Consider the following 24916-nt stretch of genomic DNA (forward strand, 5'->3'; position numbering starts at 1 on the left):
TCACATTTAATCAGATTCTTCAATATTAATGCATAAAAGCTTTGGAATAAATCAGTCTCAACCAGGAACAGTTTGTGTTAGAAAAAACTAGAGTAAAAGCTAACATTCAATTTTCCACGTTCGGAATGTCTGAGAAAGCATTTTTTGACTATTAAAAAAGTTTATTTAACAAAAAAGTTCAATATGAAAATGCATGACCTGATTTTTATATTGTAGTAAAACAGGTGCTATGAAGGGGACACGTGGAAGCAGTTGGTTTCTTCTGGTGAACACACCCATTGTTTATACTCGTTCCAAGGCTTCTAACATGATGATACTATTTCCTCGAATTACCTGAAAAAAAAAACCAAAAAAACACAGTTTATTTGACATACTGATGAAAGAATTTTCACAAAATTAATGGTTTTTCAGTATTAAAAATCAGTTTGTGAGGCCTTTTTTCAAGCCACAGGGTTATTATTACATAAATCTTAATTATGACAAGAAGCTACTAAGCCCTTTGTAAAAAAGATGTACGTTTTCTAGATTTAATAAGAGTAACAAGTACTCTTTTGAGATGTCAAGTCCCCATGACTCATTTCATCTTCTAAACTGCAGTACTCAACATGTTCCTCTCAGTCCCAAGGAATCTGTTAAGTCAATAGGATAAATGTACAGAATATGTCAGTTTAGGGGTATACAAGATTATTTAGAGAAGAAACCAGGATGGAAGTTGTGAAAAATATGCTTTATGAAGATGGCATTTAGTTGGGTCTTGAAAATGGGGTAGATTTTTGACAGGAAGACCAGAAATTCTAGACAAAACCAAGATGAAAAAGTATAGGGGGATAAGGAAAGACTCTAATTTGAATGCAGTAAAAGGTTATGACAGGCAATGGGAAACAAAGACAGTCTGCACTCAAATCTTAGAAGACTTCAAACACCAATGTTAAGATACTTGGAGGACATCATAAAACCATGTAAGACAGTGAAGTTTCACAGTTGAGGGAATAACCACTGTTCTGGCAATAAAAGAATTGGAGCTTAGAGGCAGGAAGAGAAGTTATAAAGAGCACAGTGCTTAATCAGTAATCATTCTGCAAACGAAGATAAGGAAGGATATTTATGAGCATAGGTGAAATGGCCAGTAACAGTTCAAGAGAGTTAGAATACAAGGGTCAGAAAAATACGTCAAACTAGAAGGCAAGGGGACTTTGAAAATAAGGAGCCCCTGGTGGACTGTAGATCACACTGCAATCACAGATCAGGTCCAGTAGAGCTGTTGAGGTGAAAAGACAGGAGGGGGATGAGAGGAAATACTAGAAATGGAAGCATTCTGATTAGGATTAAAAGTGGAGCTATGCCTATAGGCAGCTGAAGTAAAAATAGCTGTAACTTGTTCTTTTCTCCCCTCATTCTATTTGTTTTATTTATCATATACATTGTTATGGTCTTCCTCGGGAAAATTTTATTTTTAAAAAATTTTTAATGTTTACTTTTTAAAGAGAGAGTGAGCGTGAGTGGGGGAGGGGCAGAGAGCGAGGGTGACAGACTCTGAAGCAGGCTCCAGGCTGAGCTGTCAGCACAGAGCCCGAGGCAGAGCTCGAACCCACAAACTGCGTGATCATGACCTGAGCCAAAGTCGGACACTTTGAGCCACCCAGGGGCTCTGAAAATGTCATTTCTATGAGGGCAGCTGCAGTATCCCCAGTGCCTAAAGCGGTAGCAGGCACAGAGAGGGCTCAGTAAGTCCCTGTTAAATAAACAAACTTGCGGGGCGCCTGGGTGGCTCAGTCTGTTAAGCATCCGACTTCGGCTCAGGTCATGATCTCGCGTTCTGTGAGTTCGAGCCCCGCGTCGGGCTCTGTGCTGACAGCTCAGAGCCTAGAGCCTGTTTCGGATTCTGTGTCTCCCTCTCTCTCTGACCCTCCCCCGTTCATGCTGTCTCCTCCTGTCTCAAAAATAAAATAAACGTTAAAAAAAAAAAAATTAAAAAAAAAACAAACAAACTTGCATGTGATTACTGCAGCTGACAGATTGGAAAGGAACAATGTCTTGGAGGTGGGAAAGTGTCTTGGAGCCTGGCAGATACAAATAGCAATGAGCATGATGAGAAGGTGGCAAAGAAATAAAGAGCAGCATGAAAAAAGAACAATGTCCTGAAAATAGGGACTGAAGGAGCCTATACTCCTAAGTTAGGGATAAAAATCTAAACAATATGCTTATTTAGTTCTCAGAGTTTTAATTCCTGGGTTATTTGCAACAGATGGTGAATATCAGATCTCACTGATCAAAGCATGAAAAACTACTAGCTTTCTTTGCTCTCTGCTAAATGTGTCCATTTCTGCTGACCCCTTTCCCTAGAAGGGGAGGATGGCAGAGAAGTTATTTCATATAACTCAAACGTTCAGATCAGAGGCTTTTGGGGGCATTATTAAAAAACAAAATAACACTGTGTCACTCTCATCAACATCTTCTAAAATGGTAGGTATTGCACACTTCTTTGTCCTCTCATGTAGTACACGAAATAAGGCTAGTGAGTGGACACCTTTGTTATATAGTAATTCTCCTCTTTTCTCATTGTGTTTAGGCCTCATTCTCCAAATCAAACTGGAACCATCAGGTCTAGAATTCCATAGTGCTCCTTGTGTGCTTCAAGGCTAGTTTTTGCGAAGTGTTGCAAAGGCTCTTTGTCTCTTGAAAGGGCAGAGCTATCTAATAAAGAATACAAACCTAAAATGGAGCTATAGAACCACAAAGCTAGTAGGAACTCTTGAACTATGCAGCATCTTAATATAGAATTTTTACTACACTCTTAGGGGAACTCTAGGGATGGAGTGGAATCTTGAAGACAGAAGTGAGGCCACTGACAACTCTGGGGATATCTCAGAAGAGGCTAGTTGAGACATCATTAGGTAATTATCCAGTTAACAGATACAGATTACCTCCCCTTCAGAACACACACATTTCTTTTAAGTTTATTTGTTTATTTTGAGAGAGGGAGAGAAAGAGCACAAGTATGGGAGGGGCAGAGAGAAGGAAAGACAGAATCCCAAGCAGGCTCAGCTTTGTCAGCACAGAGCCCAATGCGGGGCTCAAACCCACGAACTGTGAGATCATGACCTGAGCCGAAATCAAGAGTCGGACACTTAATTGACTGAGCCACCCAAGTGCCCTGAACACACACTTCTCTAAATATAATAGTATAAAGTCATTTCAATGGCCTTGATGGGTCAATGACTTGAACAAGGGAATAACAAAGGCAATGTTTGGCTTTGCCAAACAACTTGTAAAAACAAAACTAACCTATTTGTTTCCCTTCTTTCAACCTCAGAAAAGCCATCCTTGCATTTTCTTTAGAATGTCTTTTTATTAAGGACAACTGATAGGTTATCATTATTTCACTTTCCAAGTGCTAATCAGCTGCAAGTATTGCCTACTAACACAAACATGTTTTTGGTCACACAACAAGCATCAGAGGTGGAAGAGCTGATTGCCTAACACAGTAAGTAGGTACTTATTATCTGAATGACTTCAAGATGGCACTGCTTTTAACCAATTTCTGTGTAACAATTAAGGCCATCAAAATTTAGGGGGAGGGGTGCCTGGGTGGCTCAGTCGGTTAAGCATACGACTTCGGCTCAGGTCATGACCTTATAGTTTAGGAGTTCAAGCCCCACGTCCGGGCTCTGTGCTAGCCTGGAGCCTGCTTTGGATTCTGTGTCTCCTCCTCTCTCTGCCCCTCCCATGCTCATGCTCCATCTCTCAATAATAAATAAACATTAAAAAAAATTTAAAAATTCAGGGGGAAAATTTTGAGACAGATGCATGATCTAGGTTCGATTCCTTCTCTGATAAAATTCCAAGAAGTGTCACACAAATCTCTGAAACCTTGTCTTCCCAAATTAGAACAGACTTTTAAAAAGTTTTATTTACTTATTTATTTGAGACAGAGATGGTGGGGGGGGGCGGGGGGGCAGGGGGGCAGAGACAGAGGGAGAGAAAGTCCCAAGAAGACAGAGCAGAGACTGACTTGAGGCCTGGACTAATGAATCGTGAGATCATGACCTGAGCTGAAATCAAGAGTTAATCGACGTCAGCCACGTGCCCCAGAACTGACTTTTAAACATCAAAATCGTTATTGAATCTAACAAATCTGTTGAGATATGAACTAAAAATCAAAACTACCCTCTTAGAATCAATATTTCTGAATTTGTAAGAGGAAGGGCTAGAGAAAAATCTTGGGACTATTTAAGAACTGTTTTTAGAAGAAACTAGGTGCTAATGATTTGTCCACAGTTTTATTCATTTTCAATAGAAGTTCAAGGAAAATGTACCTTAAAAGGAAGGTCAGTTTGCATAAAACTTGGAGGAGGAGGGGAGTCTCCCCCGTCCCTATCTAGAGACTGACTTTAAGCTGTTTTTCCAGCCCTGACCATCAAAGTTTTTCAAATGGAAAAGCATTTGCAAGAAGCACTAACATACACTTTGGAAAGAGTGATTAAAAATTGTGAGGCATGGGGCACTTGAGTGGTTCAGTTGGGTAAGTGTCTGACCCTGATTTCTGCAGTGCAGAGCCTGCTTGGGTTTCTCTTTTCTCTCTCTCTCCCTCCCCCTCCCTCCCCTTCCTTCTCTCTCCCTCTCCCTCCCTCTCTCTCTCTTTCCTCCTTCTCTGCCTCTTCCCTGCTCTGGTGTGCCCATACGTGCTCTCTCTCAAAATAAATAAATAAATAAATAAACAAACAAATAAATAAATAAACAAACTTAAAAAAAAAAAAAAGGCAAGGCTAACAATTATGAACTTTTACCACCTTTTAGAGATCTTTATGTTCAGTAATTTGCTAAAGTAGAAGTTGTCCTTTTTAATTTACTTTTCCCAAGAAACCTGGGGCTTACCACTTACTGGGTATATTGTCCTGTGCTGGACAAAGAGTAGAGTTCAAAGTCTGGGTTTTGTTGACAAACATCAAAAACTTTCTCAGTAGCCATACCACCATGCCCTAATGAATACAGAAATGTTTACTCCTATAATTGTTTCTGGGTTTTTTTCCTATTTTCTTTCATGTGAATGGCTGTCACTGTGATCATCCCTTGCAACTTTTAGCTTGGCCACTTTTTAAAAAAAAAAAACTTTTTTTTAAACATTTATTCATTTTTGAGAGACATGAGTGTGAGTCAGGGAGGGCCAGAGGGAGACACAGAATCCAAAGCAGGCTTCAGGCTCTGAGCTGTCAGCAGAGTCCAATATGGGGCCTGAACTCACAGACCAGGAGATCATGACCTCAGATGCTTAGCCAACTGAGCCAACCAGGTGCCCCTACCCTGAAGGCCACCTTTAAATTTGGGTGTGACAAATCAGAAAATCTGGGTTTAATTATACATACAATTAAAATCAAAAAGTATAATTTGGCCTGGCAGATCTGGATCACATGGGCACTTGTTAGATAAAATCTTAAAAAACAAAAATGTAGATTCTATGTAATCTCTACACCCAACGTGGGGAGCAAACTCACAACCCCGAGATCAAGAGTCACATGCTCTTCTGGCTGAGCCAGCCAGGCGCCTCAACAGAACATGCATAAGAAGATTTTCTGGGAATTCATAAGCACGTTAAAATTGACTATAATGAAGGACTGACTTTGGCCTCTATTATAAAGACTTTGCTAAAGCAAAGTCAAAAATGACTTCTTACTATTGTTTCAATCCAAGAACTTCAGAGTGTTCTGCGTAAGATTCAGATCTAACCTACAGGAATGGAGATTACATCACAGCTGAATGACTGCCATATGTCCAATGTCCAACTAAATGGGAGATGGAAAGTTTAATCTTGCCTATTATTTTCCTAATTCCATTTTACCCCAAGACTTTAATAGAAGGGAAATTAATCCTTATTCCAAGATAAATACAAAATCTCTAAGAGAAACCTTCTATCTTTACTTACCACCATTCCAATATTGTTCTGTTGCCCACTAGTTGCCATCTCCACACATTCATCTATCACAAGATTCATAAAGGGATCGAACCCCCGCAATATTCCTTGGACATGTCTGCCACCATTTAATTTCACTATAAAATGGGAAAAAGAAGTTTAATAAAACTGACCATTAGATATCAACTGTTCATTAAAAATTAAGTGGAATAAAACTCAGGTACCTGAGATATATAATCCATTATCCTTATTATCTACCAAGCAGTGAGCTAAACATTTCACGTTTAATTCCATGTTTAAACTTACCAAAAAAAGGGGGGGGGGGGCACCTGGATGGCTCAATCGGTTGTGTCTGACTTTGGCTCAGGTCACGATCTCATAGTTCGTGAGTTTAAGCCCCGCGTCAGGCTCTGTGCTTACGGCTCAGAGCCTGGAGCCTGTTTCAGATTCTGTGTCTCCCTCTCTGCCTCTCCCCCAATCACACTTGGTCTCTCTCAAAAATAACAACAACAACAAACCCCCCCAAAAATCCAGGTACGGGAATGGGTGAAATAGACGATGGGGATTAAGGAGTGCACTTGCCATGATGAACACAGGATAATGCATGGAAGTGCTGAATCACTATACTGTACACCTGAAACCAATATAACACTGTATGTTAACTATTTTGGAATTAAAATAAAATTTTAAAGAAAAAAAAACTTACGAAAATCCTATCCAGTAGAATTATCATAACTTTTTATGAGGGAAATGAAGTATAGAGCTTCTTAAGAAACTGGTTCAAGGTTTTACAAGTACTGTGGGCTAGAACTGGAATTCAAAGGGAAGGCTGCTTGCCTTTGAAGCCCTGGTCTTAACTCCTATATACTTCAAGTACTGTACAGGTCAGATTTTTAGTCCTAGTCCAAGTCCTTTGCTTTAAAGGAAAAAAGGTTGATAAATTTTTAAATATCACAAAATAGGAAAATCCCATTAATTTTGTCTAAGTGAGGGAGGGCTTCTAGGAAATAGTACTGTGCAATCTGTTAACTATCAGAAATTAGGGGGGTGCTTGGGTGGCTCAGACAGTTAAGTGTCTGACTCGATTTTGGCTCAGGTCATGATCTCACGGTTCATGGGATTGAGCCCCACAATGGGCTCTGCACTGACAGTGCGGAACCTGCTTGGGATTTTCTCTCTTCTTCTCTTTGCCACTCCCCTATGCACTCTCTCTCTCAAAATAAAAAGACAAACATTAAAAAAGATTAGATAACAAAATTGCTTGTGTAGGATTTCAATAAACCTGCTTAATTAATGGATGTGAATTAGAGGTCCTGTGTGCTGTCAATCTTTATAAAGTTGCTCCAAACATTATATTGCCAAGACACATGCAGAAAGCAACTAACTAAAAACGAAACAAAAGACCCCCAAAAAACTTACATGATAATTTCTTGTCCATAAATCTGAAAAAGCAAAAAGGGGTAAAATTATATAAATGATTAAAAAAATTTAAGCATAAATAAGCACAAAAGTAGGTACAGTCAATATAATTTGTTAAAATTGGACAATAAAAATAATGAAATTTAAAATAGCAAACACCTTGTACTGCTGTAAAGGAGGCAGGAATAAAGGGGTACCTCATTTAGCACTTACACAGAGAAATAGAATTTAGGAAGGGGCAAGATAATAAAAATAGAATGGATTTAGAATATATTAATGTACATCAAATGAGCCTTTATCCTGATACGAATTACAAAAACATTCTTGTTGTTCAATACTGACCTAATTTTTGATGACTGGACTTTACTATATTTAAAGATTTCAAAATTATTTTTGGGGCGCCTGGGTGGCTCAGTGGAATGAGCGTGTCTGACTTTGGGTCAGGTCATGATCTCATGGTTTGTGAGTTCAAGCCCTGTATCAGGCTCATGGGTGTCAGCATGAAGCCTAAGCTTTGGATCCTCTGTTCCCCTCCCCGCTCAAAAATAAATAAACATTAAAAAAAATTTTAAGTTTTAGAGCCCAACATGGGGCTCTAACTCACAACTCCAAGATCAGGTGTTGCATGCTCTACCAACTGAGCCAGTCTGGCGCCCCTTGATGACTGGATTTTATAGCCATAACAAAAACAAAGATGTGTTTAGATTTTGGTTATTAGCAAAACCAAAGCTGTGAGAAAACTAGAAGGTAATAAAACTATATCCAAATCAATAGCTATTTTATATTTGAGACAATAAGGAGCGTTCTTTTATTTAATATTAAGCATCAATCTTAAGTGTTCAAGATATTCCTCAACACTTAAGTATTTTTTAGCAAAATAAATACATATCTTGAAGCTTTAAAAAAAATCTGGATTAAACAGGGAAATTCCATCTCAGCAGGATATTATGAGAATACTAAGCTATGTAGTCAAACCAGTTTTTCCCTCTTCCAGTTACAGGCTACAAAATATGAAATTTCATGCAATTTTAATGCAGAACATATCATGGGAGAATTTAAATATAAATTAAGACAGGGGCGCCTGGGTGGCTCAGTCGGTTAAGCGGCCGACTTCGGCTCAGGTCATGATCTCGCGGTCTGTGAGTTCGAGCCCCGCGTCGGGCTCTGTGCTGACAGCTCAGAGCCTGGAGCCTGTTTCGGATTCTCTGTCTCCCTCTCTCTCTGACCCTCCCCTGTTCATGCTCTGTCTCTCTCTGTCTCAAAAATAAAAATAAACGTTAAAAAAAAAAAATTAAAAAAAAAAATATATATATATAAATTAAGACAGGCCTGACAAAAGGTGTGAGAAGACACACAAATAAAAATATTTAGTATGGTAATTTTATTTTAATATGATATATACAATGCAACATAACACAAATTACTTAATCTTTATGATGACTATATAAAGTTATATATTGTTATTACCACCACTGTATAGATGAGGAACTGAGTCTCAGAAAGGTTAACTAAATTGCCCAAGGTCACAGAGCAGGTGAGACAGTTTAAGCAAATACAAATGGTTCATTTTGGCTGGAGAATAGGGCAAATATTAGTGTGTGTAATATTTGGTGCTTGGATTTCAGATGGAGGAGCTTGAATGCCGGGTCAAGAACTCTGGACTTTACCATGCAGACAGTGATAAATTAGTAAAACAGAGTCCAGTCTTTGGCAAGACTACTGTGGCAGCAATTTTTAAGAGGTGGGAGGGAGAATTGGGTTAGGCCTCGGTATCTTGACCTCCACGTTAACATCTGGGGCCAGATAATTCTTTGTTGAAGGATGTCCAGTGCATTGTACAATGTTAACAACATCCCTGGCCTCTACTCACTAGATGCCTGCTGACAGAACCCGAATTCCTAGCCCCTAGTTAAGAACTACTGAGTTAGGCTAAACCAGGAGGAGGGCATAAAAGAGTAAAAGATGGTATTTATGAGACGGTAAAGGAAAAAAAAAAAATTTAAGGTCATTTTCAAGGTAGGTCTCAAAGGATTTCACAACACATGAAATGTAGAGATGAGAAAAATATTAAAGCTAGTTTCATCCTCTGAAATTCTCAAATAGGAAATCTAACATTACACGTAGAGAACGACTCTTTTGTTAAAAAATAATCACCATTTTACCAGTTCTTGATAAATCCAGGATACCTGTAAGATTTTATCAGCTCATCAATAAAACAGTAAGTTTCAGATTAGCGTTTTCACAATAATTTTGATTTTTCTTAAAGTTAGGCTTATAATTTTTGCACAAAATGGCTTTGATACAAATGTGCATTTAAATGTAAATATGACTTTCAATTAAGTCTGACTTCTTTATGGAGCTGGAACTATACAGAGGCCAGATGGCTTTCTCCCAAATTGATCCCTGAAACAATTTTGTATCTGTTGTGTTATCCAACTACTACCTGCAAGAATCCTGGCATTACATGGTCTAAACAGGATAGAGACATACTTAGGAGGCATGGAACATGTTAAGTTCAGTCAGGCGTTGTTTGAAGAGGTTAAAACTTTAAACTGCGTCTATCTTAAGTAGGAATATCCTGTTTGGAGTTGATTTTACTGGGTGCAGGAAAAAAACCCAAAACCCTAGTCTTCTCTGACAGGAAAAAACAAACAAAACAAAACAAAACAAGGAAGGTTCTCACACAAATTGTAACAGAGCCAGGTATCAAATGACATTCACATTTAACTTAAGCACAAGAAAGCAAAAGAAAGGAATAGGATTTCCAAATTAAAGCTCAAAGTTGAGGCACCTGAGTGGCCCAGTCGGTTATGCGTGGGACTCTTGATTTCTACTCAGGTCATGATCTCAGTCTCCTAAGATGAAGCCCAGCAGGCTCCTTGGTGCTGGAGTCTGCTTGAGAACCTTTCCCCCTCTGCCCCTCTCCTGCTTACAACTCTCTCAAACAAAACAAAACCTCAGAGACAGCTATAAACTAAAAAACTAAAGTGGCTTTATAGGGCATGCCTGGGTGGCTCAGTAAGCTAAGCATCTCACTCTTCGTTTCAGCTCAGGTCATGATACTAGGGTTGGTGAGCTGGAGGCCCGGCCTCTGACTATGAAAGTGCAGAGCCTGCTAGGAGGGATTCTCTCCCTTTCTTTCTGCCCCCCACCCCCGTGCTCACTCTCTCAAAATAAACTTAAAAAAAGTTACTTTTGACTCCTCATACACTATTAAGCACGTCCATTCTGCCCATCTTAGTTCTTTATATATAAATTACTCTCCAGCCACCTTATCTAGAACTTAACGCTATTCAAGATGTTCAACAAAGAATGGCACCCCAGATCTCCAAGCAAAGGAGAAAGAGCATGAGAGTGCGTTGGGAGACGTGGGCTCGGAAGATCCAGCTAGAGAGGCGAGAAGACAGTACAGAGGCGCCTTGTCCGTCAGTGGTAACCAAACCATGCAGACCAAGCCTAAACGAGATGTCTGCGCGGGCTTCAGGCACAGGCGCGAGACGCTCCCAGGCTCTCTGCGGCCTCGGCCCGAATACGCACGCCAGGCACACTGGAGGAAATGGAGAAGGACCTAAGTAACTCGAAGCACGGAAAGAAGCTACTACTTAGACGCAGGCCTCTCACATACTTACTTTTTCAACTCGGGAGGGTGAGCTTTGCTCATGATGCTTACTCGGCGAGCTCAAAGATGCCTCCAAACGGAATTCGTGGAGTCCTTCACGCTCCCGCGTTAGGCCCGGCGTTTTGCGTCTGACGTCACCAATCCCGTCAGCCAATCCATTGTTGGCGGATTTCACATTTTACCTCGCGATACTTACGGCTTAGGGGGCGGCCTTAACTCGCCTATCAGGCTCGAGCTTTCGGTTGCGTCGCCAGCGATTGGCCAAGAAGGGGTGAGGGGGTGGGGCCTCAAGTTCGCGTCTCAATTCCGTTTCCTCGTGTGTAAGATTGGCTTAATGGTTCAGTTTCTAGCTTTTAGGCGAAACCACTTAATCCCCTTCTTTGTGCATTGTTTCGGTTATCTTCTTCAATATACTAAGTGAATCTAGGTTCTGGAGGAGCAGGCCCTTAATATTTCTTTGGCGTATATTCCTACATATTGTCATGGTAAATTTAGGGTTCAGTAACATCAATTAGAGACCTCTGGACACCAGAGAAGTTGGGTGATTGGCCTCAGTTTCTAAGAACTTTAATCTATAGCGTGGAAGTGTATTCCCTGACAGTCCTGCAATTCTTGTAACAATGTCTCCAGAACCCCACTTAATGTACCTTGCTCCTATATAAAAAACATGAGTAATCTCTGAGACACTCTTGACTTAAAAATCAATTCAAATGTAAAAAGTGATCTCTGACTTGCTCCCAGTTAGGTTATCCAAAACAGAGGAATACACATTTATGGATAAATAAAATTGGTATTACATAAGACTTAGGCCAAAATAGTAAAGCCTTGGTGATTCTAAGTAGGGGAGGGGATGATTGTCCAAAATTCAATTCATTCCTAATTTTCAGGAATGGATCTATTTTAATACTAATGATAGTAAAGACTTAGTTAAACTCATCACATAGTTTGTATTCTTGGTACTCAAAATCCTAGACATTGCATTTTCTCAAGAGGGTTCCTTAACTACCCCTCTACCTCTTGCTGTTACTGTTAAGTTGAAGCTAGAGACCTGAAATGCATATCGACTTTCTTTTTTTTAGCCTTATAGACAGTTTCTTTTTACATTAACGGACTTTAAGTCATAGTGCCTGTCCTCAAAGTTTCTCCCATTTACAATGAACCAGTCCTGCATTTGAACCATAACTCATAACAAATCTTCACTCTTCATGACATTTGAAGAAACTTATTTCACATTACAAGGAGAAGCATCCTAAGAAAGTTATATATTCATTGCCCAGATATATGTCAAGAAACACAGTAGTGGAGGAAAAACTAAACCTTATTTATTTTTTAAAACTGAACCACTAGGAAAATATATCACAGCCTTGAAACACCAAACACAGGCTATATTATCATTTTAAGTAATAAGATGGTAAAAAGACAATAAGGTCCTTATCAAAATGAAAAGGTGCTAGAGCTGGGGCAGGAACACTGCTTGCTGTAAAGGCCCCAGGCAAAAGTGGTATTTGGTAATAGGGGCGGGGTTTGCCCCTCTTTTGCTTTAAAGGAATCACAGCTCACCCCTGAGTTGATTACTTTTTCTCCTTTGACCTTCCTGTTGCCAAGAGATTGTCTCGATATGGCTCTGTTATTTCAGGGGGAGAGACAAGCAATGCTGAGTTTAGGATTTCATTCCATTCTGTTCTGTAAAAACCATGTTTTTCCATATCCAGTACTTAATATTTCTCTTAATTAAGAAGGCAACAGTTCCTCCTTCAATGTTCATTCCTGGATACCGGTATATAGTGCAATCAACCCCCCCACTTCCCTTCAAGGGAGAGTATCACTGTAAGATTTTCCTGTCACTCTGCTGCAGACAGTCTCAGGGCCCACCATGGCAGCCAGTGAGACGGAAGGTCTCTCCATACCCAGTGTAACATCGCCTCTCATGTTTTTGCAGGGTCCTCCAGCTGAAAGACGTAATGCATCTTTCGAGAAATGCATATCCACATCCTCGTTGGCAGAAACAGATATCCATAAGAACTGTTCAAAGTTCTTATCCAAACTACCTCTCCCAATGCCACATCTTAAATCAATTTCATGCCCTTGTATATAAAATAAAACCAAGCAAAACAAAGACTCAGAAACCTTTTTTCCCTTCTAAATTAGTGACCTCACGGACTTTGTTTTACAGCTTATGGAAAACGATTTAGTGACCCTTCTGGTGAACAGGAGGTTGGCAACAAACAGAAACACCTCTGCTCATACCACCAGATCACAGAAAGGTTAACAGGAACCTGCCAGCCTGTTGGTACCTGTATGCTAAAGAGAATCTGGTACCTTGGAGGGCTCTGGCTTAGTACAAGGGAGATCCCTAGTGCCAGGACAAGCATGTGAAATTTAGGTTATCAAAAACTCTCCTGTGCTATCTCCGACCCAAATTTTAGCACCAGTTTTTTTTCATTTCACTTTCCAGGGTTGAAACATAAAGGAACCAGTGTCCAGAGGCAAGTGACACATGCCTCAAACTTGCTGCCATCCTTAATTTCTTCATAAACTTCATTTTAAAGACCAAAACTCCCATTTCTCTTTTTAAATAGATTCCTGCTGTCAGCCCAGATGGCCAGTTGCAAAGACTTCTATTTCCCAATGGACAAGAGAGACTCCTTCATCTTCTTGGTCATGGTCGGGATGAGGTGCATGTGGTCATCCACACACTTGGTCACACAACTCTCCAGCTGCCGCTTCACCTGAAGCTCTTTACTTCCCGCATCTATTGAATCTTTGGCTTTGTCATTGCAATGCATGGTACACCGGGCCAGGCGGTCCTGTGGCAAGAAGGAAGATGGTAGAGAAGGTTGAAAGGCTGGCCTTCATTTACCAAGTGCATACCATGTGCTAGGCCCTCTGCTACATATTTTGGCTTGACAAATATAATCTTGATCAATTAAAGGGACACTATAGTGCAATTAACCAAGATTATCCTGACTGAAATGGAGGGTAGCATGGGAGGTTCCAGACAAAGCATTACAAGACAGAATAAATTATACAGAAGCCCCTCCCAGGAAATGAGAAGTACCCAGTGGCTACTGTTAGTCAGCTATAGTTAAGACTTACAAACATTTTGGGGTGCCTGGGTGGCTCAGTTGGTTAAGTGCCCGACTCTTGATTTTGGCTCAGGTCATAATCTCATGGTTGGTGAGATGGAGCCTCTAGTGGGTTCTGTGCTGACAGCTTGGAGCCTGCTTGGGATTCTCTCTCTCCCTCTCTCTCCTCCCCTCCCCTGCTTTGGTGCAATCTCTCTCAAAATAAACAGACATTAATAAAAAATTAAAAACAAAGACTTAGAAATATTTTGATTCTTTAATATCTGTCCTTGTAACAGAAAAACACTCAACAAGTATTTATTGAGTATTTACTATGTGCCAGGTACTCTTCTAATGCTGGTGACTATAGCAATGAGTAAAACAGATAAAGTTCTTGCCCTCATTGAACTTATATTTCAGTGAGGGAAGATAGACAAAATAAGTGGAGGTTGGATATATGAATCTGGAGATCAGGAGTGAAGTTGGTCTAGAGATATGAATGAATGTAGGAATTGTCAGGCTATATATGATATTTATAGCAGATATTTATAGCTATGAGACTAGAGAACTAGATCCAAAAGAGAAAAGGTCCAAGGACAGCCCTAGGCACTCTCATGCTCACATGCTGGAGAGGGGAAAGGCAGGAAAGGAGGCCAAGAAAGGATGGGCAGGGAGACAGGTGGAAAACCAGACAGAGGTGTCTTGGTGCCCAACTGAACAAACTATTTCAAGGAGGAGGGGAGTGATCACTGTGTCAGTGATGCAGACAGGTTGAGTAAGATGAGGGATGAGAAAGGACTACTGGATTTAGCTCCATAGAGGGGAGTGGCCAGAGCAGTTCTGGCAGAGTAGAAGAGTAAATCTAATCTAATTAGTAAATCTGAGAGTAAATCTAATTGTAGAGGACTAACAGAAGGAGAAAGTTACACAGCAATTCAAGAATCAAAATTTCAAAGAGCCTATCTACAAAATTAGCTGTAGTTCGGGACCTTGGACTAAGTTATTCCTCACAGTGTCAGTCATTTTAAGAATTCTGTATAGCAGAATGTAAAAATTGTATACTAGATACAATTTTTCCCATGCAGACAGAATCTCAGGCTATGAAAAACTGGTTCAGAAGGGGGCTCTGCTTTTCCAACCTGCAGGAAAGTATAGTCATAGGAAGGGAATAAAATGAAGTTGTGGCTACCCTTTTCTCCAGAGACAGATACAGTGGATACCTTTTGCTCTTAGCGACCTCAGAAGGGCTTGTGAGGAGGGCATCAATGAGTCAGCAATACTAATGCTTCATATAAATGACTGCTCTTTAGTGACACAGGAGCTGCCCTTTGGGTATAGCAAACGGGGGGGGGGGTTCTGGGTGGGAAAATCCACAAAATGATGGCAGGATATTGCTCTAATCTGCACCTCTTTTTTTTTTTTTTTTTTGACGTTTATTTATTTTTGAGACAGAGAGAGACAGAGCATGAATGGGGGAAGGGCAGAGAGAGAGGGAGACACAGAATCGGAAGCAGGCTCCAGGCTCTGAGCCATCAGCCCAGAGCCCGACGTGGGGCTCGAACTCACGGACCGTGAGATCGTGACCTGAGCTGAAGTCGGACGCTTAACCGACTGAGCCACCCAGGCGCCCCTAATCTGCACCTCTTTAAGACTAGCCTACTTCACTTTCCTGGGGATTGTACTATTTTAAGAATGAATTAATACATGTTTTAGAAAGCTTTATACTATACACTATATGTATTATATTTTTTGTCTATGGGGGAAAAAGGCTTTTGATCATGAACTCCCTTTTACAACACTGTTTCTATGGGAAATACTTATAGCACTCAACCTCCAGGAGTTTTTCACAAATTTCAAACCCTGTGAAGACTGGCTGGCCATAGGACTGTTCAAATGTTAAAAGAACCAAGACATTAAAACCAAACACTTATCATCTCCTGCAAAAGAGCAATATCAAGGACCGGAGTCTTCTGTTTGGGCTTTCCTCACCTGGAACTTCTCCAGCTCAGTGGTCACCAGGGCCTGGGCTTGGGCCAGAGGTGCATGGCAGCGTTCAATGCACTGGTGCACCTGCTGCATGGACGCCTGGCTGTCTTCACAACAGTTGGCACTGCACCGGAACATGAGGCCCTGGGGAGGGTGGGCAGAGTGAAGTTAGGTAGGAAAGCCTCTGGGGCAGAGATAACCATGGAGTGCAACAGAGGAGCGCCTACATTTGCACCTCTCCTTCTAACAGACATCAACAACCTAAAACCACAAATGGGAAAATTATCCTCGAAGCCTAGCAGAGTGTTTCGTGGTCTTCTTGCTTCTAGCTCATTGGCACTTGTTGCACAGATGGCTAGGTGGACGAAGAAGGTGGCGGTTGGTCAAGTTGAAGCCAAGTTCTGAAAACCCAGTACCTATATTACAGGGTTCAGAGGTCAGTAACCTAGAAATCTACATTCCACAAGGGGGCCACTGATCCATTAATCAATGACTCCAGAGCACTACAAGAGAAACCCACAATTCAGTAAGGGAGGCAGGACTAACAGCCACATACATTTAGGGGATCAAAGCAGAAATGCATATAAACCAGAGCTGTGTGGAGCGACACAGAAGCAGGTATCACCCGGCCACGGAGGAGGCCAAGCGCTTCTGCCTTTCCGGTGTTTCACCTTGGCCGTGCCCTTTCTGGGTCTCGGCCTCGTCACCTGAGGAAGGGGCCGTTCAAGACAGACAAGCGGGGTAGGCAGAACGCTTCACCCAGGGAACTTTCTAACCCTGGTCCGGGGTCTAACACCAGCTCCCTCGAGCTGGCCTGGGGCGGGGGAGGGGAGGAAGGGGGGGAACGGCCTTGCGCGTGGTGAGGGATCACAGATTTCAACCTCTCGGCGGAAGCTCCAGGAGTTCTGAGACTAAGAGGTGCTTCTGAGGACGCCGCGGCGACCCCAGGGACACCCCGACTCGAGTCTGCGGGAAGGCGGGCAGCAGCGCGTCACGGCTGCGGGAAGGGAACTGCGAACCGCTGGAACTCTCCGCCATGGCCCCCGCCCGCTACCTGCATCTTCCGGATGTTCTCTCTCTCCAGACTCTTCACCATGGAGTCCACTGCCTCCTGCACCCGCAGCTGCTGCAGCTCCGCCATGGCGACCCCGCGCTACATCCACATGGACTCCGGCGCTCAGACCCGCCTCCTCGCCGCCTCTTCCAGGGTCGCTGTCGCTCTTCCCGGCCCACGCCGCCGCCTGGCGTCGGAGAAGAGGAACTGCACGCCACCCGCCTGCAATCCCAGTGCGACCTCGACCGACCTCGACCGACCTCGGCTTGCGACCCCGCGCCTCTTGTGCGGTGCTGAGCCTGATCCCTAGCGGGTTCGTGGGAACGCTGGGGCTCCCTGTCTCCTTCCCCTCCCCCCTCCTCCCTCTTTCCCTGTCTTCCTTCGGAGTCTTAAAAAATATTTAATATAATTAACATCCAGATCAAAGCGCAAATTTTAGATGAACAGTTTGAGGAATTTTAACAAACCTTGCACGGTCTAGTCAGTCTCCACCCTTTCTCCTCCTAACCACCACCCTGACCCCAGGCAAACACTGATCTGGGTTCTGTTAGTACAGATGAATTTTATCTTTCTGGAATTTCATACACACACACACACACACACACACACACACATACACAGTTGACCTTTGGACAATGTGGGATTAATGTGGCATTAGGGATCCTGACCACCCGCCCCCCCCCCCCTGCCCATATAACTTTTGACTTTAAAACTAATAAATAGCCTACTGTTGACCAGAAGCCTTACTGATAACATAAACAGTCAATTAACACATATTTTGAATATTAAATGTATGCTATGCTATATTATAGTAAAGTAAGCTAGAGAAAAGACAGTGTTGTTAGGAAAATCATAAGGAAGTGAAAATACATTTATAGTACTGTATTTACTGAAAAAAATCCCTCTATAAGTGGACTGATGCAGTTCAAACCCATGTTGTTCAGGTGTCAGCTGTACATGTGTACCTCTTATACTGCTTTTTTTAAAATTTTTTAACATTTATTCATTTTTGAGACAGAGAGAGACAGAGCATGAATGGGGGAAGGTCAGAGAGAGGGAGATACAGAATCCGAAACAGGCTCCAGGCTCTGAGCTGTCAGCACAGAGCCCGACACGGGGCTCGAACCCACGGACCGCGAGATCGTGACCTGAGCCGAAGTCGGACACCCAACCGACCGAGCCACCCAGGTGCCCCACTCCAAGTTTGATATATGGTATTTTTGTTCAAGCATTTTAAAAAATATTCCTACCCTCCCCCCATTTTTTTTTTTTTTTTGAGAGAGAGAGCATGTGAACAGGGAAGAGGGGCAGAGAGAGAGAAAAAGAGAGAGAGAGAGAGTGAGAATCCCAAGCAGGCTCCATGCTCAGCACAGATTGAGGCAGGACTGGATCCCACCATCCTGGGATCATGACCTGAGCTGAAATCAAGACCTGGCTGCTCAACTGACTGACCCACCCAGGCACCCCCTGACCCCTACTTTTTTTGTTCAAACATTTTCTAACTTCTACTTTGAATTCTTCTTTGATTTGGGGATTATTTAGAAATGTATCTCTTAATTTCCAAGCATATGGATTTTTTGGTAAAAATTTATTTTTAAATTTTATTTATTTAAGTAATCTCTCCACCCCACATGGGGCCTGAACTCATGATCTGGAGGTCAAATTACATGCTCCTCTAACGGAGCCACCCAGCTATTTTTAAGGTAACTTTTTCCTATCATTTGGAGAGGTGACTGTATTGTGGTTAGCAAACATGCTCTGTATATTTTCCATCTTTTGAAATTTGTTGAAACTTGCTTTATGGCATCAGAAAGACTTGTCTAACTGCATCCTTCCCCACACCATATGCTCCTCTGTCATGCATTCTCTTAGCATCCTGTACTTGTCTGTGACTACTGCTCACTTGTCCTGTGTTCATTTCTTACAAAAAATTTTTTTAAACATTTATTTATTTTTGAGACAGAGAGAGACAAAGCATGAACAGGGGAGGGTCAGAGAGAGAGAGACACAGAATCCGAAACAGGCTCCAGGCTCTGAGCTGTCAGCACAGAGCCCGACGCGGGGCTTCAGCTCACAGGCCACAAGATCATGACCTGAGCCAAAGTCGGCCGCTTAACCAACTGAGCCACCCAGGCGCCCCCCTGTGTTCATTTCTTTTGCTAGATTAAGATCTCTAGGAGGACAGGGACCATGTTTATCTTTATAAAGATCTTTGCTTAGTATCTGGTGCATACTAACCCCTTTGTAAAGGTTTGTCTAATGAATGAATACATTTATTTCTTTCAACGGTTTTTTTTTTTTGTTTGTTTGTTTTTTTAATTTATTTTTGGGACAGAGAGAGACAGAGCATGAACGGGGGAAGGGCAGAGAGAGAGGGAGACACAGAATCGGAAACAGGCTCCAGGCTCCGAGCCATCAGCCCAGAGCCTGATGCGGGGCTCGAACTCACGGACCGCGAGATCGTGACCTGGCTGAAGTCGGACGCTCAACCGACTGCGCCACCCAGCGCCCCTGAATGAATACATTTATTTCATTATGGAAGTAATTAATGAAAAATATTTGGAAACCAGACAAAAGCAATAATAAACTAAAAACTTTAAGTCCATAAATACTACCTCACTATTTTAAATGCCATTGTTGGCATTTTTCTTAAAGTTTTTGGATTAAACATGATAAACATAGATCAGCTGAAGGTAAGCAGGCTAGGCCTCATATGGCAGCTCCATGACTTCAGTTCAGTTCTGTTGCTCCATCATCTCTAAGGGCCACACCCTCCCCCACATGGTCTTGATTGATTACTTTCCAGTCTTTTTCCCTATGTGGATATATTTTTCTTAAACACTGGAGTAATAAAATATATATCCAGTACTATGATATCTTGTTTTCAAATGGTAAGTACTTTAGGGACGCCTGGCTGGGTCAGTCGGTTAAGCATCTGACTTTGGCTCAGGTTATGATGTCCGGGTTTGTGAGTTTGAGTCCTGCATCAGGCTCTGTGCTGACAACTCAGAGCCTGGAGCCTGCTTGGGATTCTGTCTTCCTCGCTCTCTGCCCCTCCCCTGCTCATGCTGGGTCTTTCTCTGTCTCTCAAAAAATGAATAAACATTTAAAAAAATATTATTTTTACTATTAGGTGCTTTCCCCACAAAGACTTAAGGCCATGTAACTGCCCAGATAATATTATTTGGACACAAGTCAGCATGCAAAAGCTCGCTACATGGCAGGAGCTGGTGCTATGCATTTCTCTTTTCATTCTGACAGGTTGGCCCGCCTATAATCACCGCTGTGCCCAGATTGCCTTAATAACAGCCTTGCCTTGCCCCACTTCCTGAGCAGATGCATTCCTGCCTCCTCTGATCATAGAATGCTATTCTGATTCTCGAGGGCGTGGCCCATCCTAGTTTAGTACCTGCTTGCTGGGGACCCGCCCTGGGTCACTCATCTTTGGTACCAACAATCTGATTGCTACCATGGGATTTTTTTTTCGTTTTCTTCTCAGCAACTTCAACTTGAAGAAAACACTCTCCTAACTCACTTCTCCTCTCCTGCCCATGTAAAGCTCTCTAAGGGTTAACAATTATCTTTCTGTCTGTAAGTTTAGGAAAGCAGGTAAACTGGTGTGTGGCAGGTTTAATGGGATTGCTAGAGTACACAAAGTATTTCTGATAGAAGTATCCTGGTAACATGTTTATAGTAGTTAATCATGAGGATCTGCTGTTAATCTCTCCATATATGTGTGTGCACACATGCACATAAACTCACATGCAAATATACACACACATGCACTGTCTAGAGTGTATAGTGTTCTATAATTGTTACTTTGTTACCAGGGATACTTTTGGTTCACTTTTCACTTGATTCTTTTGAGCACAACAATGAAGTGGAAAAGAAGTTTAAGGATTGAGGCACCTGGGTGGCTCAGTCGGTTAAGCGTCCGATTTCGGCTCAGGTCATGATCTCACGGTTCGTGAGTTTGAGCCCTGCGTTGGGCTCTGTGCTGACATCTCAGAGCCTGGAGCCTGCTTCGAATTCTGTGTCTCCCTCTCTGTCTGGCCATTCCCCTCTTGAGCTCTGTCTCTCTCTCTCTCAAAAGCCAATAAACATTAAAAAAAAAAAAAAAGAAAAGTTTAAGGATGGACATTGGAGTCACTTTTCCTCTTTTTTTAAGTTTATTTATTTTGAAAGAGAGAGAAAGCACAAGTGGGGAAGGGGCAGAGAGAGAGAGAGAGAGAGAGAGAATCCCAAGCAGGTTCCACACCACCAGGGCAGAGCTTGATGCATGGCTCAAACCCATGAACCACGAGATCATGACCTGAGCTGAGATCATGACACTTAACCAACTGAGCCACCCAGGCGCCTCTGGAGTTGCTTTTCCTCTTAAGGAGAGATCTGTGACTGGAGCCTAAGCCTCTCAATGAGGGTGGGTCCTGCATTGTATTTTTTGTTCCTTAGTGACCATTGACTTTCTGAAGAGAGAAGTGACATTTACTGAATACTTGGTATTTGCCTAATAACCACTTTGGTCCCAAAGAGCATGTTCAAAGACCTTGGGTTACTTGTTCAAAGACCTTGGGTTACTTGTTTCATTCTCCAAAAACGGTGCCCTTTCTGGGTTGTTCTGAGGAGTAAATGAAATAACCACGTGATTGGCCCTGGCACCTATTGGGTAGTAAATAGTTCATTTATGCACAAAAGGTTGTGTGTTAATCAGTTGATAAAAATGTGACCACAGGTTTGCAGGAACCCTGTATCTCCCTGTTTTCCCTGTACTTTCCCTTGGAGCAGTTCAGTATTCGCTAATTCAGTGCTCATGGCAAATTTATACAACTATGTGAATAATGAGAATAGATTATACTTTGCCTCACCCACGATAGTGGACTTCTGCTTATGAAGATTCAGAAGTGCCTAAGAAGGTTTGAGTGCTGAGCTAGGCAGCTAGAGAACATCTCAAGCAAGGCATCAATGTTCCAAGAGGCTGCAGCTTGGGCCCTGGGGGCAGGCCCTGCCTTGGCCTCCAGCATTTGGTTGACAAGGCTCAGAGCGGAGCTCTCTCCCCTCGGCACCCTGTTGTCCAGGCACCGGTATTAGGTTGCTGCCTGCTTCCCCAGCCCAGAGGTGCCTGTAGAAACTTATAGTTTAAGCTTGATGTCACTGGATATGCCTGCTTCTAGGGGCAGGATGAACTCTTCAGGCACTTCTGGGGCCAGGTTCAGGTGGCTGTTTTGGGGTCAGGCTGAGTGGGAGCAGAGAGGACTGTTTACCTTGCAGCTGAAGCAGAGAAGCAGGAAAGAGACTGCATCTTATTAGCAGGGTCAGGGGATGAGGAAGGAGTGGGCGAGGCAGGCAGGGCCATCCCACGTCAGCCTGCAGGATGTGTAAAGGAGCTTTGAATTTATTCTAAATGCAACAGTGCCTGTCCTCATTGTATGACTTTGGGACCACCAAGCATATTTGATCCGATCACTGTAACTATGTTAATAAAGACACTTCCACAAACTTGCAAATTTTGTAACAGTTTAAGATACATTGACACATTTGCAAAGTTGTTTTGAAGGTGGAAATAGTTATAATTGTGTTTGTCTTTCTACTTTTCAGTATTTTGTCAAGTTTTCTTTAAGGATCATGTACTGCTTTTGTAAATGTGGTAAGAAAGGGGCGCCTGGGTGGCTCAGTCGGTTAAGCATTCGACTTTGGCTCAGGTCACTATCTCACGGTTTGTGAGTTCCAGCCCTGCGTCGGGCTCTGTGCTGACAGCTTGGAACCCAGCGCCTGCTTCAGATTCTGTGTCTCTGTCTCTCTCTAATCCTCCCCTGCTCTTTCTCTGTCTCTCTCTCAAAAATAAATAAACATTAAAAAAAATTTTAATGTGGTAAGAAAAAAGAGAGCCCTGACTGGAAAACTCCCTGGGCTGAGGGCTGAGGTCCAGAGATGTCAGATGTGGAGCTTCCACCCCTCGTGCAGACCATTTCCTCAAGCAGGTCACAGCCTGAGAGGTTGCAGGCTACCAACCCTTCCCTGTCCTCTGCTAGCTCATGGCCCCACACCCATACCCAGGCCAATTTCTCTTGGCTTTCTGCCTAGTTTGACAGAATAAGCAAGATCCATTCCCAAGAATGGGTACTGAATTTTACAAAATTATTTTTCTGCATTTATTAAGATGATCACATGGCTTTTTTCCCCTCAACCTATTAATGTAATAAATTGTGTTACTAATATTTATAATGTAGAATTGTCTTTACCTTCTTCAGCTAAATCACTCTTGGTTGTGATATGTAATTCTTTTTAATACTGCTGGCTTCAATTTGCTGGTGTTTTATTTAGGATTAAAAACTATTGTTTGTAAATGAGTGGCCTCATGGAGATGTAATATATGGCATGATGACTATAGCTGATAGTACTGTATTGCATATTTGAAAGTTGCTGGGTAGATCTTAAAAGTTATCGTCACGAGAAAAACAATTTTGTGACAATGTATGGTGATGGATGTTAACTTAACTTATTGTGGGGTGATCATTTTGTAAAATATACAAACATTAAAAAACCTCAGATATCGAATCATTATGTTGTACAAATGAAACTAATATAATGTTCTATGTCAATGATATCTAAATTTTAAAAAAGAAAAAAAAAGAAAGGAGAATGGTCTGTAGTTTTTTTGCCTTGTACTTTTCTTGATGTTGGATTCCACATTATGTAAGATTTTGGAATCTTTCCCTTTTCTATAGTCTACATTTAAATGAGTTTGGAGGAGGAAGTCTCTGATTATATTGCACTAACCAGTGTTTGGTCAGTGGTTGCTGTATCAATGGAAAGGCTAGTCCAATTATCACTATGTCTCCAACCTTCTGCCTCTGTGCTGTGACTTGGATGGTGACTTTTTGGGGTCTTGCTTCAGCTTGTGTCTCTGACCCCAGGGACCCATCCCATTTGTCCCTTATTTAGGACAAGCTCAGCCTTGACCTCAGTCGTCTTGAGTCCACTTAAAGATGGGTAGCTGTTCTTCTGCCCCTTGACCCCCTCTGCATTTTCCAGTAACTTCCTCTTGACTCTAGGCGACCCCCTTATGACTGATGGAGCAGGTTGGGCGGTCTGGTAAAACTTTCAAGGTTCATCCAGAGGTGAGGCCCAGGGACACCTGCATTGTTGATCAGTCCAAATCTGCTCTTACTTGGGGTGGAGGGACAATTTTTTTAACCAGAGTCCAACTGCCCTCTGAGCCTTGCACGCCCACCTTGATTCTCTTGATCACAGCCATCCATCCAAGTCCAAACTGGGTCTACCCAATATTTCTCCATGAACCACTGGGGGCCTCAGAGTATTCTTAGAGTTTGTTCATTCTGTACAAAATTTTAATATTGATTTATATTTTGCTGATAATCTTTAAAAAAGTACAAGCATGTCTTAGACTATCTGGATGACCAAATCTTGTATAGATTCTCCCATATGATTTCAGGACTGATGTTTGTATCTGTTTACCATCACATTGGCACTAAATCATACTCCAAAATGTTTTTTTTTTAACTTAAATATTGAAGTATTTTCTCTAACTATAACCTTGGGTAGGTCAGTGGACAAGTCTGCAAAAACAATCTCATGCCTGGAAGTTTCCTCCTCAAAAGAAGGCTACACATTCTTCAAGTTTCAACATAACTGTTTGAGATTGCTCTGAGACCACTTCCTGTACCAGGAGGTTCCTTCGAGTGCTTGTGCCCACTTTGAAGCCTCTCCAGCCATCCCTTGCTTCCTAGGCTCTTCTGTAGTGTCACCTCCTCATCCACAACTGGAATCTGCATAAACACCTGCTTCCAATCCATGGGCTTTGCTGTGGGTGAGTGAGGGCTTGGGCAAGACCTTTGGAACAAGAA

General features: G+C 42.1%; 2 protein-coding genes across 3 annotated transcripts; both read right to left on the reverse strand.

Moving 5' to 3' along the window:
- Positions 1–135: 135 nt before the first annotated feature.
- SNRPG (small nuclear ribonucleoprotein polypeptide G) lies at positions 136–11071 on the reverse strand. The gene is made up of 4 exons (XM_049651638.1): positions 10957–11071; positions 7328–7350; positions 5921–6045; positions 136–333 (listed from the first exon to the last, which is right to left on the reverse strand). Exons 1-4 carry the CDS (start codon positions 10986–10988, stop codon positions 283–285), a joined length of 231 nt encoding a protein of 76 aa, XP_049507595.1. The 5' UTR covers positions 10989–11071; the 3' UTR covers positions 136–282.
- A 1175-nt stretch (positions 11072–12246) lies between these two features.
- Positions 12247–17192, reverse strand: FAM136A (family with sequence similarity 136 member A). 2 transcript variants are annotated; one of them, XM_049651635.1, is made up of 3 exons: positions 17052–17192; positions 16001–16141; positions 12247–13753 (listed from the first exon to the last, which is right to left on the reverse strand). In XM_049651635.1, the coding sequence occupies exons 1-3, from the start codon at positions 17136–17138 to the stop codon at positions 13565–13567; spliced, it is 417 nt and encodes a 138-aa protein (XP_049507592.1). In that variant the 5' UTR covers positions 17139–17192; the 3' UTR covers positions 12247–13564. The 2 variants fall into 2 exon arrangements, with proteins under 2 accessions (XP_049507592.1, XP_049507593.1); XM_049651636.1 differs by lacking the exon at positions 17052–17192 and adding an exon at positions 16554–16767.
- Between the last annotated feature and the right edge of the window lie 7724 nt (positions 17193–24916).

Source organism: Panthera uncia (assembly GCF_023721935.1).
Source record: "Panthera uncia isolate 11264 chromosome A3 unlocalized genomic scaffold, Puncia_PCG_1.0 HiC_scaffold_11, whole genome shotgun sequence".
Lineage (NCBI taxonomy): Eukaryota > Metazoa > Chordata > Mammalia > Carnivora > Felidae > Panthera > Panthera uncia.

Excerpts from the sequence above, each read along its gene's own strand:
- SNRPG (XM_049651638.1), bottom strand. The coding sequence starts at position 10,988 with ATGAGCAAAGCTCACCCTCCCGAGTTGAAAAA. Across the intron at positions 7,351-10,956 it reads CACCCTCCCGAGTTGAAAAA|ATTTATGGACAAGAAATTAT; the intron begins GTAAGTATGTGA and ends TTGCTTTTTCAG. Across the intron at positions 6,046-7,327 it reads TATGGACAAGAAATTATCAT|TGAAATTAAATGGTGGCAGA; the intron begins GTAAGTTTTTTG and ends CCCATTTTATAG.
- FAM136A (XM_049651635.1), bottom strand. The coding sequence starts at position 17,138 with ATGGCGGAGCTGCAGCAGCTGCGGGTGCAGGAGGCAGTGGACTCCATG. Across the intron at positions 16,142-17,051 it reads AGAACATCCGGAAGATGCAG|GGCCTCATGTTCCGGTGCAG; the intron begins GTAGCGGGCGGG and ends CACCCTCCCCAG. Across the intron at positions 13,754-16,000 it reads CTGAGCTGGAGAAGTTCCAG|GACCGCCTGGCCCGGTGTAC; the intron begins GTGAGGAAAGCC and ends TTCTTGCCACAG.